This window comes from Acomys russatus, chromosome X, assembly GCF_903995435.1.
Source record: "Acomys russatus chromosome X, mAcoRus1.1, whole genome shotgun sequence".
Classification (NCBI taxonomy): Eukaryota; Metazoa; Chordata; class Mammalia; order Rodentia; family Muridae; genus Acomys; species Acomys russatus.
Genome location: NC_067169.1, coordinates 72,693,914 through 72,710,499, shown reverse-complemented (window position 1 = coordinate 72,710,499; position 16,586 = coordinate 72,693,914). Strand labels below are relative to the sequence as shown.

At 33.0% G+C, this 16,586-nt stretch overlaps 1 protein-coding gene across 3 annotated transcripts in view; it reads right to left on the bottom strand.

Moving 5' to 3' along the window:
• The window catches only part of Diaph2 (diaphanous related formin 2), a 730,565-nt gene that overhangs the window by 436,043 nt on the left and 277,936 nt on the right, over positions 1-16,586 (bottom strand). For all 3 annotated transcript variants that reach the window (XM_051142209.1, XM_051142210.1, XM_051142211.1), the window contains 2 exons: positions 5,719-5,823; positions 4,216-4,310 (listed from right to left, as the gene is read on the bottom strand). In XM_051142209.1, coding sequence (XP_050998166.1) covers positions 4,216-4,310; positions 5,719-5,823 — 200 coding nt within the window. The remainder of the gene's footprint in view (positions 1-4,215; positions 4,311-5,718; positions 5,824-16,586) is intronic.

Here is a 16,586-nt window from a genome sequence, read left to right as displayed (position 1 = left end):
AGTCCAAATAAAGCATATCTGAGGCATACAGAAAGACAGAGAGATAAAGAATGGGATGAGGAAGACTACTAGTCATAAGACTGTGATTTATTTTTCTATAATACTATCGAAACCAATTCACAAATCATGTTCCATATACTTGCTCATCACTAACTTACATTAATTCAGAAATATAACTGAATAATAAAAGATATTACCCCACATATGCCTCAAGTATTTGTCAATCACTCACTTTCAATAATCCCTTATTGAAGCCTATTAATACTTCAAAGTCCAGTTCAATGTGAATTTGTTCCAGAAAAACTACCTTAACCATAGCACCTCTGGGAGCATATTTATTAGGTTCTGGTCTTCTTGGTCGTCCAATGGACTTCTTTTATGTTGGGATAAATTATCAAAATGATATCAAATGTATTTTTATAAATGAAACAAATTGTATTGAAATAGTTGCCAACATATTTACCAAAGCATGTTGTGTATAATAATAGATGTGCTTCTTTATTAAAGAAAAAAAAAAAAAAAAAAGATCTAGTGGCAGGACTAATAAGTACTTTAATTCTGAAGTAGCAATGAGTATAAACAATGTTTCTTGATATGTGCCACAACTAGAATGTGAAAAGAAAACATTTATTACTTCTATTACGGTCAGTTGCAAGTATTTATTACTATTTTGATCTGTTGTCAATATTTTTAATTACATGAAATGCAAAATGTTAATTAGAATTCTATTAAAAGAAAGATGTGCTATTTTACATTTCCATGTTCAGAATCTGTTGAATTCTTTCCAATTGTACTAAATTAGAATAATTCTGGAAACTTCTTTGCACTACATGTTACCTTCTATGTAAATCTTATTTATTTTATATATGCCAGGCAAATATAAGTATAAATTGTCTTTCAATATATGTCTCCATAATTTAATATTTACTTGCAAGCACTATCTCAAATAATACATAATTTAATTTTTCTATTAACATTCAATTTTTTAAATTGTTAGTTTTATTTTTTGTCACTGTTCTATATGTCTAACATGCACACATTGTTTTTAACAACATATAGCCTAAATAATCAGCTTCTCTGTAGTTTTTTGTTGCTTTTGTTGCCATGAGGAGGCAACCAGGCTACATGAGCAACAAACTGTGATTATGCATGGATGGAAATTAGCACTGTAATCAAACAGTTCTTAGAACAAAGTTAATTTGATGATACATATTTCATGCTGTGCATTATCGATGTGCTACATAGTAATTAGACATAAATGGTCAACACTTCATGTGAAAGGAAAATTGCTGTTACTTTTGCATCATTGATGCAAACATATCTAGTTTCGGAATGAGAAGGAAGTCCTAGTGATATTTTTTTCATGAGTAAAGCAATCTTTTGGGGAAGAATCTTTCCTTGCCAGAATATCTTCAGATATAATGCTCATCCAGTTAAAATTAATATTAACCTTAAAAACTCAATAACTTGAAGTCATGTCTCTCCCAACCATATATATTAATTATACGTTCATTTTTATTTATGTAAAAATCAGAGAATCAGTTTGGATTGAGCAGGATTGGCAGTCAGACAAAATGTTTCTCTAGTGCACAATCAGTTATCTGGTGTTTCAACAGAGACCTATCAAATAGAAGCCAAGAAAACAAAGAAGACTGAGGCTGGAGAGAAGGGTCAGGGGCTAAGGGAGTGTGCTGTTCTCAGAGAACTGAGTTCAGATCCTAGGACATATTTAAGGCAGTTTATAATTGTCTGTAACCATAACTCCTTGGGAAATCTGATGCCTCTGGCCTCCAGAGGCACCTACACTGACCTGACCTAATCTAGGATTATTTCCACAATAATAGAAATGAACAAGGCACACAACTAAATGTGACTTAGTTACCATTCTTTTGTTTGATTGTGTCATTCTGTTTTAAAATATGGCAAGTCAAGTCTGGTAAACTTGTGACAGTTGAATGATGAAAACTTTTTTTTGATTTTGTTGTTTTGTTTTGTTTTGCTTTGTTTTGAGACAGGGTTTCCCTGTGTAGCCTTGGCTCTCCTGGACTTGCTTTGTAGACAAGGCTGGCCTCGAAGTAACAGCAATCTGTCTGCCTCTGCCTCCCCAAGTCCTGGGATTAAAGGTGTGCAACAACTTGCCCAGCTGTAATGAAAGCTTTTTAATCTTTCCAATGTAGTGAAATTGTAGTAAGATAGGATAATAGTTTGAAACCAATGCAGTCATGCTTCTGTTTACTATAACATATTTTTTCTCTGGATACCTTGGCATATGAAAAATATTGTTAAAATATCAAACTGTTCAGTGTCCTTGCCAATATAATTTTTTTAAATCAGGTTTTAAGTACTTCAGAGAACAGAAGACACGAAAATTCTTATTTATGCATATTCCCTATATGCAACCAGGATTCAAAGTATGCATATTGAAAACATAGACTGTGTTAACTTCCTGTTATTTTATAACATGGACAATGTGTCCTTGCCTCTGGAAGAACTAGGTTAGTCTGGTCAAGTTGGGAGAAATGAACTGCTTACAGTTTTCATATTAGTAGCATCTTATGTTGCAGTTTGTTAAATTTCCTACTTTGATTTATTGTTACATTACTCCTTGCTTTACATTCTGTAAAAGTAAGGGACAAAAAACCAAATTTCAATCCCACTTGGGAACTTGGTGCTTCCAGAAATTTCCTACCTGCTGTGTGACTGCTGACTTTGACTTGCCTCATCTCTTCCTGTGCTTTAGACCTCTATACATGCTGCTAAGCCTTTTTCTTTTAAAAAACAATCTTTGTGTCTGTTACACTTTTCCTTCTGTCTCACCTGTATTTTACCTTGTTATTTTAGAATACATTTGTGAAATTATTATTATTCGTATGTGTGCTAGCACACAAGCTCCAGGATGAATGTGATCAGCTCTTCAGTTCAAGTGAAGGAACAGTGGACACGCTTGTTGTCCACAAGAATTTAAAAATAGTAAAGCTACAGCTAGTAAATCCAACCGTTAACTTAGACTGTAGTTTTATGCTGTCGTACTTTTTTTTTTTTTTTTTAGTCTTATGTACTATTCTCTAGGAATGAATATGAGCAGACTCTTCAGAATTGTTGGTGTTAACAAATGAAGCCTACTGTAAAATGATTCCTAAACTGAAGAAATCATCTGAAATCTTCTGGCTGAGAACGTTAAAGTTGTCATAGCTATATTTAAACCAAGGTATAAATAAAGGGCTTAAAAAAAACACACTGGGCCATTTTTGAGGGCTGTTTTCAGAAATCCTGAATGTGAACACATGTGACCTGGATGGACAGTAAAAGAAAGGACTCTTCCTTAAAATAAAAATTTATTGACTTTAAAAAAATAGTAAAGCAAACCTTGTTAATGTTTATTTTTCCCACAAGAGGATTTTTGTAAACATGTCACATTGATACATAAAGGTGTATCATGATAGCAAAATGTCAGCACAGACCCATCAAGGTTTAATCCTACTGAAAATAAACATGTTCAGATATAAAATATATATGAGGCAAACTGTGATGTTGACATAAACCATCTATAGAAATATGACTTGTTCACATCATCAATGCAGATTCTATACTATTTACAGAGAGTATGGGAAAGTAAATTGGTATATTACATATAATATAAAATATTTAATTTGATATTTGTATTCTTTTTAAGATAGTACCTCACACATGCGTCTTAGGCTGGCCTTTATTGTCTAGGTAGTCAAGGATACTCTTGAACTCCTGATGCTCCTGCCTATTCCTAAGTGCTGAAATTACAGGAATAAGGAACCATGCCTGCTTCACATAGTGCTGAAAATGGAGCTAAGTGCAACATGTAGGTTAGGCAAGCACTGTGTCAAATGAGCTATTTTTTGCAGCCCCTTGAAATGTTTTGAGTCTTAGATTTGCTACTTTAACATATCAAATACTGAATAACCTAAAATTCAGATTCTCTTTTTGTAAAGGGAGTACACTGTCGCTAATACTTATCTCATGAAATGTTTAAGAGTCAATGAGATAATAAACACATAGTGCTTGACATAATATTCAATATTCAATGAATCTTAAGGGGTATGACATCTCAGTATTAAATGGAGAAAAAGACTACATATTCTATTATTCAAAGTAAGAAACTATTTTTTCATAATACCATTGAAAAAAGACACATCTAACATTGTTACAAAACGATTTTAAAAGTGAAAATATCCAATGTACCTGAATTAGGGCCTCAGTAAGCAACTCTTCATTAACCTCCAAGATAATGTTCCTTATTTCCTTGTATGGCATGCGGTAAGATCCCAGGAAGATAGCTAAAATAAAATTGGGTTTTATTAAAGACGTTTTGGAATGGATCCCTCACAAATATGAAAGGAGACCACTGAGCTTTGCAAGAGAATAGCAGAAGTGCTCAACTCATCAATGGACTCTGGATTCCTGCTGATATTCAGGTAGTGAACTATTAGTTTCTTCATATACTGAATCATTTCCCTGTCAACATTTACTTTAATAATTATATTTTATGTCATGTTGGAAGAATTCAACTTCTTTTACCTAGTATAGCCTACTATTATTACACAGACAGCATTTTTTTAAAAAACACATTCCATTGGGTTCTCCATTAACCCTCTTTTTAAAAATTATAGATATGCTTGGAGAGGTAGAGCTTGAACACACCTATTAGTGAATTTTATGAAAAGCTCTGCATGGCTGCATTAGTAACAAAACCAAAAATTAATATTCAGTAGCTAGACAAATGGTTATCTAGACATGGGAACTGAATGAGAATTCTAAAACCTAAATAAATCACATGGACATACACTCACCAGATAATAAGATCACACTGTATAGTAAAAAACTACTGAACTCCAACTTCTTGAAAATGTACTACCATTTCAGTAGTGCACAAATTCTTGAGAGCTATTAGTAGAACGTTTTTGAGTTACAATATGCCTGATACCATAATGATAAGTTGTTTAAGTTAATTCTCAATTAATTCTCATGGTATTCTTTGTGCAATTAGAAATGTATGATGTGGTGTTAAAACTTCTCACTCAGAGTGTTTTAGTATCATAAGTACCTAAGCACCCTTCTGTAGTGATAAATAATATTTTATATCCAATGCAGAAGAGAGAGGATATGTAGAAGTAAAGCACAGAAGCTTGTTTAAGTGGACATGAATTTAACTATCCAGCTGCATTACACCGTATTTAATGGCTCAGTGCTTAGTTAAAGCCTTCAAGGATCAGCACCCAGTTTCAAAATGCAGTGCCTGACAATTTAACCCAGATCACATTACAATTATTTTAAACAAATGAATAGCAATAAAAGGAATTGTCCAATCGAATTAGGGCATACATCTAAAAAATATGAATCTCAGGCATGGTCAGAAAAACAATAATTGTAAAATCTAACAATATTTTTAATACTAACTTACATTATATTTAAATATGTTCACTTTGAAAGTTTTACTAACAATACATGCGAAAGCTCTACAAATCATAGACTTCAGCAGGTTAAATAATTTTCATTTTTGTTATTTGGCAAAAAGCAACTTGGAATATATATATATATATATGTGTGTGTGTGTGTGTGTGTGTGTGTGTGTGTGTGTGTGTGTGTGTGTAATTTTGTTTCCAGCAGTGTGTATGTTCAAAGTTGTAAGGCTGTTTATATCAAATAAGCCATCACCACTACATCTATGTAGAACATATTACATACACAGATTCTGGGCTGTTTTGGCATCCAAAATTCTCAATTCCTTTGCCTTTTTCTTTGGAGGATCATTCCGGTTTTCTTCTGCAGCAGCATCTCCCTCCCTTGGACCTGAAAGAAAAATGTTGATTCATAAACAATAATGGTTCTAATTCAAGTACACGAAATAACATTATTAAGACATGTTAACTACATTAATAAAGGTGATTCTGAAATCAATAAATGTGTTTATTTCATTAGCTCAGAGAAGAGGAGAAACATAAAAATATAGACCTGTTTAGAGGATTCCCTACAAATTAAATATCAGCACTTAAGCAGAAAAGATAAGCCAAATAGTACTAAAAATCAATTGCTGCTTCTTCCCTAATGTGTAACATAAATTACTCCTTTGCAGGTAACTGCAGCATCACTGAAATTAAATATATAGTAAAATCTCACTAATTTGGACTAATTGAGGAAAGATGAAGACATGTTTTTTTCTCCTAAAACACGCTAATATTTAGACATTCAATTCAGAGATGCTGTTTTAAACACCTAAGGAAACTTTAGCTGCTAAACATGTTGTAACAGAAAAGCTCCCCACTGAGACTTATTTGAAGAGTAGTCTTGAAGCATTTTTTAAGTTGTACAAGAGTACCTCCATTTGCATACACATAATAAATTACATATCCTCAAAGATGGTGATACTGTGAGTATGTGAATTTTGACTTAGTTATCACTTTAAAAAGTTTTCTCAAGCAATATATTTACTGTATTTTCAAGTGGTTGATAGGATAGAAACAATGAGTATAGCATCAAGGAAAAGCTTGAGCCCCTATTCACCCCTGAATGACACTAGTGTCTAACCTGTGGCTGTCTGCTAAGAAAATGAAATATGAAGTTTTTAAGTCTGATCTGCATGCAGAAAAAGTTCTAGCAATTGTGCTAAAGTACTGTTGGTTTACATCTTCCATGATAAGTAGAAGATTGTAGGCAATAGGACCACTAAATCATGTTAGACAGACAAAGCTAGCTTTCTTTTTCAATCAAGTAGCATTCTTGTGCTCAAACTCAGGCATCTAAATGTAATCATTGACTTATAAATCTGTGATCCTCATGCTGCTTTTTTTATCACTGGCAAAAAAATGAACTTTATTTTGAAGTGATAATGATTATTATTATTTAAATTGATGTAACATTGTCTAAAGACCTGACATATGAGTTATTTCCTTTTCTAGTGAAAAAGGAACCCTCAATCATAGTATACTTTTGCCAATGAAAGTATCAGCATCTGTGAAACTTTTGCGATATTTCAAAGGATGCATAAAAATGTTGCAAATCCATAAATTCTCTGCATCAATGGTGTATAGTATACAAATACTGTTATCTTAGCAGATAAGTAATATAGGAAATGAATGTAAAAAACAACTTTTAAATGTTATACGGTTTAGTAGAACAATCAATATAAGAATAGACAGTCTAATGAGACTAGATAATAATTCCCTTGAAAATTATGATTTTGTGACGGGTGTCAAGTTCTTTGCAATGTTGCTAAAACACAATCACTGGATTGGTGAAAGAAAAATGACTTTTAACATATTTCTTTAAAAAACACCATAAATCTTCCTCAGAAGATTTTTCTGAGAGTACAGTGTCTTTCTTGTGCAATAGTCAACATTTCAATTTATTCTAATTTTAAGATGTTCTCAGCTTCAGACAACTGCATAAAGAAAGAAATGACAGCTCAATAGCTATTTCTAATGTCAATAAAGAATATTTGAATTATATAAAAATTACCTCTGGAAGCACATTAAGAGAATTTACACTATCAAAGAAGTAGTCAAGAAAATGTTCCTAATTTCCATAGGTCTAAACTCTGCCAGAGAAAACTAATCAAACAGGAACATACAAGATGAAATGCTGTCAGATGAAGATTATATGAGTAGTATCTTATTTTAAAATAATAGGCTCCTGGCTAATGCAGGTACAAATGATGTTCATTAGTAACTTTACACTTTGTCTATTATTTTTCTTTAAAATCTAGTCTGCACTCTTTACTTTTCAAATGAACAAAATGTTTGAAATTAAAATTAGATCCTCAATATCTATAGTTCAAGGTTTCCTTAGTAATTGCAGTCAATTTTACCTGTACTATGAACCTTGTCTAAAGCTGTGAGTTTAGAAAGCAATAAGCATTTCCACAATGTGCATTATGGTGTTGAGAATCAAAGTATTGAGGCAAATTTAAAATAGTTGCCAAACTAGTTAAGTCATCAAAACAATGTATTCTTTAGGGATCAAAACCAGAGGCTCAGACAGAGACTTCAGACAAGAGTGAAGAGACAAGTATGCAGAAAGTAGTAAGGCATTCATATGTTAAAAACTGTCTTCCACAGTGATCTCAGTATGCTACTTGTCACAAACTAATGCAAGTCCAAAAATTTCTAATGTATGTAAACTTAAAGATACATTATACCAAAGCTGTAACCATTTCAAAGTATTTGGATGAGACCGAAGTTTGACTTTTTTCTTTTTTTAAATATAGTTTATTAATTTATTCATATTACATCTCAATTGTTATCCCATCCCTTGGATCCTCCCTACCTTCCATTTTTCCCTTGTTCAATACAAAATTTATCTCAATCATTCATCCAACAGTCCTGGCAGAGGTCTCAAGGTGACATCTGTTCATTCTAGGTAGTAGGTCTGTGGCTCTGCAATATTAGTATTAGTAATTTCCTACTCTTGCGATATAGAAAAAAAAAAAACCCAGACTAAAGCATATAAAAGGTCCAATCTATTTCAGCAGTTTTTAAACTGATAGCCTTGGCAATCACGAAGAAAAATGTAGGGATCATAAACAATAGTAAGGAGGAAAATCTTTTAAATGTAGGTAAGTTCTACTCATTTTGACAAGCAACAAACTATTCAATTGTGCTCAGATATTTTTGTATAGAATAGCAAATTTGGTATTGAAACCTTGATAGGGAAAGCTGATGCAATGTGGAAAAAGAGATCGCAGTTCTGGCTGCTTTTCCATGCTGCATACAACAGCTGGGAAGTTACCCCTTTCCCTGCTGCCTACAACTGTACATTAAGGCATCCTACAGAAAAGTAGATTTTATCCTGACACCTGCATAGTACCTAAAGCAATAAGAATGGCATTATCAGGAGTGTTCCTGAAGTTCAGTGCACATTAAACAAGACTAATTGTCCTAATAGTGGGAATCTCTCTCTCTCTCTCTCTCTCTCTCTCTCTCTCTCTCTCTCTCTCTCTCTCTCTCTCTCTCTCTCTCTCTCACACACACACACACACACACACACACTTTGTAATGATTTCCTAATTAAGGAACAAATCTTACTAGTTGTAGTTTATACAAGAACCCCCACCCCCAAATCAGGAAGCACATGTTACTGCAAATTAACATCTGCATCACTAACATACTTGTACACCTGTTCATTAAGCCAATTACTGAACACTGTTAAATGTCATCAGAACAGTATGTTTAACAATGTGTATAGCTAATGTTGTATATTTTCAAATTGGCCTCAATATCTTAGCACATATTGTATATTTAGGACAGACAAATAATGATATCATACAGTTTGGGGGATAAACTTTGTTTCAGCTGGTAGTTTCAAAGCCAAAGCCAAAGCACAGTTCTTACTTGAAAGTACAATTTGTCAAATGAGTTTGAAGTTTTTCCCATTAACTTTTAACCTATGCTAATTACATTATTCAAGGCAAGAGTCTGACCCTTTACCCACATGTTTTCCTTGGCTTTCTATAAACCAATGGCTATCTTCCTGGCTGAAGTATCTATTCAAAATTCCCTGTGCTTAACTGCATAATTCATGTGACAAGCCAAAGATTCAAGTAATAAACCACAAGAATAATATGTGTCAAACAGATGATTATCAGGAAGAATATAACTGTAAGAATTTTGATGCTAAGTTCTAGTACTGGTAGGTATGAGAATATTTCTTATTGAAAATATGGATTGGACAAGGATCATACACAGTTGCTTTGATTTTTTTTTTTTTGTGGTCAATCTTAAATGATTACAAAGCTTGCACTCAATTTGTCTTAATATGGAATGCAGTTTTGTTGAGCAAGACTTAATAACATATAACTACCACTAGGAATGACACTAGAAATTTTCTCATACCAATTGAGCAAGATATTTATTTTCATTAAGCAAATAAAGGCGTGACAAAATTCAGTAGACCAGCAGTAGACCAGTTAAACAACAAGCATTAACTAAAAGTTTTACCAAGGTGGGTTTCATTCTCAGGTTTCTTATCTAAGAAGTCAGCATCCTTCTGTGTACTTATTCGTCTTTTCCTCAGTGTGAGCCAGAAAGTGAGCCGTAATTCTTAAGCATACTATTAGAGTCTGATTATGATTTATGTCTTGTTTGAGCTGTGGTTACTTCCCCATCAACAAATAGCATCACACTTAATAGAAATTTCAACTAGTGAATCTTCAAAGAAACCAAATAATCAGTACCTCACAATACTAGAATTTTACATTTTTGGAAAACAAACACTCCAGGGACAAATTTGTGAAAGGCCACACAAAAGAATTAAGTGGTTGATGTATGTGGTCCCAAAGTCTCTTCTCTTTTCACCAAGTTCCATCAATTCCCACAACATGCTTTTCACATGTTTATAAATAAGTAACTGGAGACAAGAGAGTTCATTGGAGAATGCTGAACATATTTTATAATTTAATTTTTTTCTAATTGAATTTTTCTTGATGTCCATGTCATGCCTTCATATCATAAACTTCATAAAATGGGATTCTGAATTTGATGGCCAGTGATCACAGCAGGAAGTATTCTGCATTCTTTTTCTTTTCTTTTTTTTCTTTTCTATCTATTCTTTTAATGTAAGCAACTTGGAGAGGAAGATAAAGACTAGCCATAGAATAATGACTTGGTAGTATGGTTTTCATTCCTGCCTAATCCAGCCTGACAAAGAGATATTTCTATAATGTATAAACAACAAATTTTAGTGAGAAATTTGATGATAATGCCACAGATCTAAAAAGCAACAGTAATCTGTACATGAAAAAAGGAGGTTGTTGAAAGTAACACAAAATGCACATAAAACGCACATAAAAAATGAATTTCAAGACAAACAGGCTTGCTGACCATCTCTCCCACCACTCTCCAATCTCAGCATCAATGGGAAAAGCCTTTGAAAATCTGGGGTAAGCAGAATCTTGCTTATGTGATATAAATGGAATACACATGCAACAGTTTCATAATACATGAACACAAAACATAACATCTGTAGCAACAGTGTATAATATTTTTGTCTATCATAAGAGATGCCTAATAAATGACCATGGCCTTGTCCCTTTCCTTTCCAAAAGAGGTCAATTTATTCTTATTTATATTTCTGAATAATGTTTGGAAGTGCTGTATAATAACTGTTGATTGATAAATCTGGTTTTTAAAAAGCATTCATTTAATAAAAAATAAACTACATTTTACTTTGCATGATTTTAAATGTGTCTATATGGGATAAGCCATATGATACTAAAGAAACAGCCTTTTGTTTTGCTCCTTTTATATTCTCATATAATGTTATATGTCGTCATATAAAATAATCACAAAGACAAATTAATCTTAATAGAATTATAATAAGCAATTCCTATTTTCCATTTTTATTGGATTTGAATATGTTTGGTAATGATTTATTTGTGATTCACTGGCTTAGGGTAAACTAAAAAATTGAATTCTACCCCAAAAAGCCACATAATCTAGACTGAACTTTGTGTAATATTCCTCTTTTGCTTTATGCACATAAAAATATTACTGAGTGTTTCAATTTGGTTTGTTGCTGGCTGAGCTCAACGGGAAATAGGCAGAACTATATTGTCTCTGTTTTTTGCAATTTGGATTCCAACCGCTTTCAATTTTATCTTTCAGTAGTAATTTTCCTTAGTTCGGAAGCTACATCGGTGTAATCTGTTGAAGGTGATCGAAGCATTAGGAAATCTTTTTGCAAGGGTAAAATAGAGTACCTGAACTTTTCTTTTCTTTCTTTGTTCTTAAAGTTAGGTTTAGCCTGCTGGTGACTTTTTATTTGAAAGCAGAAAGGTAGCATTTGAGACTCCTTTGGAAATGTGCAAACACATGAGAAAAATGAATTTCAAATAAGCATAAAGGATCTATTCTTAGGACAGACTCCTGGCCCTTTTTCTTCTCAACCTATTATCCTTCCTTGTTACATCACCCAGTATTTTGGAAGAATACCTGACACCATGTCTTCATTCTTCTATTCTCTTCTATCACTTAGTTACACTGTGAATTCTAAATATACATATACCCATTGAAAAAGAATGTCAGAAGCACCATAGGAGAGGTCTCAGTATGGATATATGTTTAAAATTCCATGGATTATTAGCAAAGTTTGAATCAACTGTTACAAAGTATATAATACATTCAGATAGTGATAGCTCCATAAATGAACATCAAATTGAACAGTGTGAAAAACTATCAATAGTAATCCTCCAAAGTCCTCTTTGCATTTCCTGTAAATCTGAACATCTATCACTAAATGAAAATTCTTTGTCAATGATTTACTTTGCTTTAAATCATTTAAGAAAAAGATGCATCCCTAAGTACAAGGATTTCCCAAATATTTGTATTCCACAATCGTTCATATACACAGATTTCTATAATAAATGGGAATATATTTCACACATTAATTAAAAGTCACTACACACAGAAAATTCAAAAATGAAATCTGGCACAATCACCTCTACCACTTTATAGATAGTTGTGTCTATCTCAAGCATAGAAGAAAAAGCAAAAAAATCTGCCATTATGAAAGTAAACTGGGGCTAAAAATCAAACTTCTTACTTCTGCTAACATTTATTTATTATTTATTAACAAAACATCCAAGGCAGCTAAGGACTTTGACTATATTTAAGAATATGATTGAATAAAAGCTGGATTCTGGGAAAAAACAAAACAAAACAAAACCGACGTATTCGTCTAAATCTTTAGTTGAGCTAGCCAGATGCTAAGGAATGACACCATGGCTTAGTTTCATTGTTACTGCACACTACACAGTCACAATCAATCCTGTGTGTTTTAGACCAATAGATCTCAAAGACAATCATCAATTGAAAGTGAGTAGTCCTAAATACTCCCCATGTCAAAGACATTTTTGCTAGGCTCTGAGCTACTATTATGATGATACCAACTACATATAAGAATAATGATCACCTGAGTTTAACATGAAAGTTGCTTACCAAAATAAATGGATTAAATGTAAACAAGTAAACACCATTCAATTTTGAGTCCTTGGTAGTCACATCTAGTTGCTGTTTGTGTGTGAGTTTGTGTGTGATCGTGTGTGTGTGCATGTGTGTGTGTGTGTGTGCATGAGAGAGAGACACAGAGAGTGAGAGACAGAGACAGAGAGTTTATCAGTAACTATATCACTATTCAATTGTTTCAGTTGAGCAATGAATTTCGATTAGGTGCTCTATTACTGTAAATGGAAGAAATGCTTTATACTGCACACTTAAAAACACTAAATTAAAAAAAACAAACAAACACTTGGATGAGGACGCAGTTATGAAACTGTGTCCCGTACGAACTATCCTTTAATAATCTCATGTTTGGAGCTATATAGCATTTTAACATTAATGGAAAAGACAAAATCTCATACAAAACCTTAAACCTAGAAATTTATGGTAGAACAATTAGGTTTTGCCTACTATGCAGATCTCATTAATTTTTGAGGCAAAAAGTTAAATAACAGAGGGTCCTACGCTATCTATAGAGGCATGTAAAAAAATAAATGCAATAATTATGAATGACACTGATTGTAAACTGTAGTCTCAGGTGTAGCCACCAAAATTCTTACTTGTTTTTAAAAATGTATACTACACAGCAATGTAAAGTTAAAGCATATTTCATAAAGATTAAAATGAAACCTACATCGTGGTAGAATAAAAGACGAAATACCTGTAATTTAAGGTTTTACCACAAACTTATTAAAGATAAAAGAGAAAGTAATAGCCCAGATAAGAAACAGCTGCTAATAGTCACAGATAGCAAATGAATTTGACTGGATCAGGACAGTAACCTGCTAGCTCTTTTTCCTCCTAAACCATTTCAAGCTTGCTGTGCTTGCCATTAGGCTGGCCTTTACTTCACCCTAGCCACTTCAGTCATAACACTGTGGAGGATCATTGTTGCTTCCCTATGGCTGTTGCCAAAGAGTACCTCTCTGCTTTTAGCCAAGAATGCTTTAAATCTAAACTGAAGCACTGGTTATAAGTGCAGAGAAGGAGAAATAAGGCAATATGTAAAATCTGAAACAGAAATTTCATAAACAAACAACACAAACAAAAACAGATACACACACACACACACAGAGAGAGAGAGAGAGAGAGAGAGAGAGAGAGAGAGAGAGAGAGAGAGAGAGACAGAGAGAGACAGAGAGAGACAGAGAGAGACAGAGAGAGAGACAGAGAATATCAAACAGGCAAATATGGCACAATAGATTTCTAAACTGTTATGTAAAATCATTTTGGAAATGTGTTTCCATTATGGATATTGTCCCCCTATGGAAATGACACTATGCAACCCATTCATTTGTATTATTAATATGTTTTGATAATATATATTTTAAATGAATTCTAAGACTTGGTATCGCAATTCATGTGAAATAATGAAACAAACATTAACATGTCTAACTTTCCATTTATATATTATGGAAGTGAATATGATGAAACATTAAAGAGCAGATATCTGAAACATTTCTTAATAAAACATACATATATTTGATATAAAAGATGACAGTGGACAAATAAACAATTATACTTATTTAGGACATCCTTGAAGAGTTGATTTTAGAATACTTTCATTTCACATATTCTATTGCCTTGGAGTTATTTTGCAAACTGTTACTATGTGTCTGATACAGGTGGAAGCACTAGAACCATTCTAACTGTGAGTTCTGATACTGGTATAGCACAATAAATATAATTAAATTAGAAAAGTTGCAACCAGACACTTAAGCATCTGTGAAATGATTTTCTTTACACACTTTCACATTTCTTTCTTGCCGCTGAACCTTTATCTGTTGATTAAGGCAAAAACAAGATATGATCGTTTCTAAGAACCTTTCTCTACTGACATGCTATTCACACACACCACTAATGGTGACTTTTCCCTATTACTGATCACCACCACTACTGCACAGGTATGTAACTCACTGTCTTATCTATGTCACAAATTCATAACAAAGAGAGTTTATTTTATCTTTCCCATTAGTGCCTCCTCCAGAGGAATAAAATGGTTGAGAAATTAAGGTTGAAAACATGTAGGTATAGGGAAATGTGAATGTGACAGAATGTGACAATCATGTGAATGTTTGCAATGAAGATAACTATGGATAGCCTCAGAGCAGACATAATATAGTAAATTAGGAAAAGAATAATCAAAAGAGTGTTAAGAAAGAACAGTGTGTGCTGCCCCCAAAGTAAAACAGGACAGTTCAATAAGAGAAACTGGCAATGTAACATCACAGGAAGGTCAAGTATATTCTAAGTCCTACAAAAACAAGAAGCTGAGAAGAAAATAGGCTATTACAGACTATACACAGTGATTTCAAAGAAACTGTGGTGATGGACTATAGGAAACAAGAAAGAGCCAAATGGAAACAAAGAGTAGACAGCGCTCATTTCAGACACTTATGAAAAAATATTTCTATCTACGGTGTGACAATGACAAAATAAGTGAATTCTAATATTGTATAAATTGCTCTATTACAAGAAGGTACTTGAGTTACAAATTCAAGAACAGCTTTTATGCTACAAATGATTTCAGAACAAACACAGCATACAATGATTTACTGGACAAGATTAATAGAAACTGTGCAAAAGAGATTATATTGATCAGTGATCCATGTTTTATCAATATCTATATTGGAAAAAGACAAGGTGATACAATGGCTCAAAGCTTCCTGAAATTCCTTTTCAACAAAAGTAAATAGGAAAATAAAAGTCCACATAGAATGTAAGCAAATAACACCCCCTATTCTTTTCCTTATGAAAAAATACCATTTCCCATGTCATATAAAAAGTATAATGTATAAACATAAAAGTAAAACTTAATTTCTAAATAATAAAAGATGAATGTAACAAATATACTGCACAAGGCTCTTGCCAACATTACTGTGAAAGACACATGACAACACTATCTGTGTGAGTCAACAAAATGAGCAAAGGTGATTTGTTCAATAGTCAGTGGCACAGAAACAGCAGATATCAAACTGTTAATAAAGATTAGAACTCTATTTAAGTTTGTCATATTGCGGTTAAAGTGAAATATGAATATTTATCTATATCATTAGCTGAAGGAGATAAATTGGCTGTCATCTCATTGTCCATGGATTCCTGAATGTGTGAAATCTGACAATAGGCAATCCTAATGGTAGTTACTAAGGCTTCTATACAGTCCAAGCGCAGATGGATCAGCTAGGTGGCCAGCCAATAAGACAACAGGTAGCTTTTTCAACTTATTGATTGCATTTGTGGCATTATTTTAAAAAGATATTTCAGACAAGTTCTGTGTTGATTTAGTGAAAAGAAATGCTGTTTCAAACAATCTCAATGCAATACAATTAAAGATAAAGTAAAATTTCCAGGGGTGGGGGGGGGGAGGAAATCTTACTCCAGGGGTCCATGATACAATCACTAGCATTAAAAAATATGGAATATCCAACATCATGCCAAATTATTACTTCAATTAAATCTTTAAGTTGTGTATGAAAGGTGGTTGTCTGTATCATCCTAGACCTCTTTAAGCAAAGCATAAATTACTAGTCAGTAACAGCACCCAAAGCAAAGCAAATATTTCAT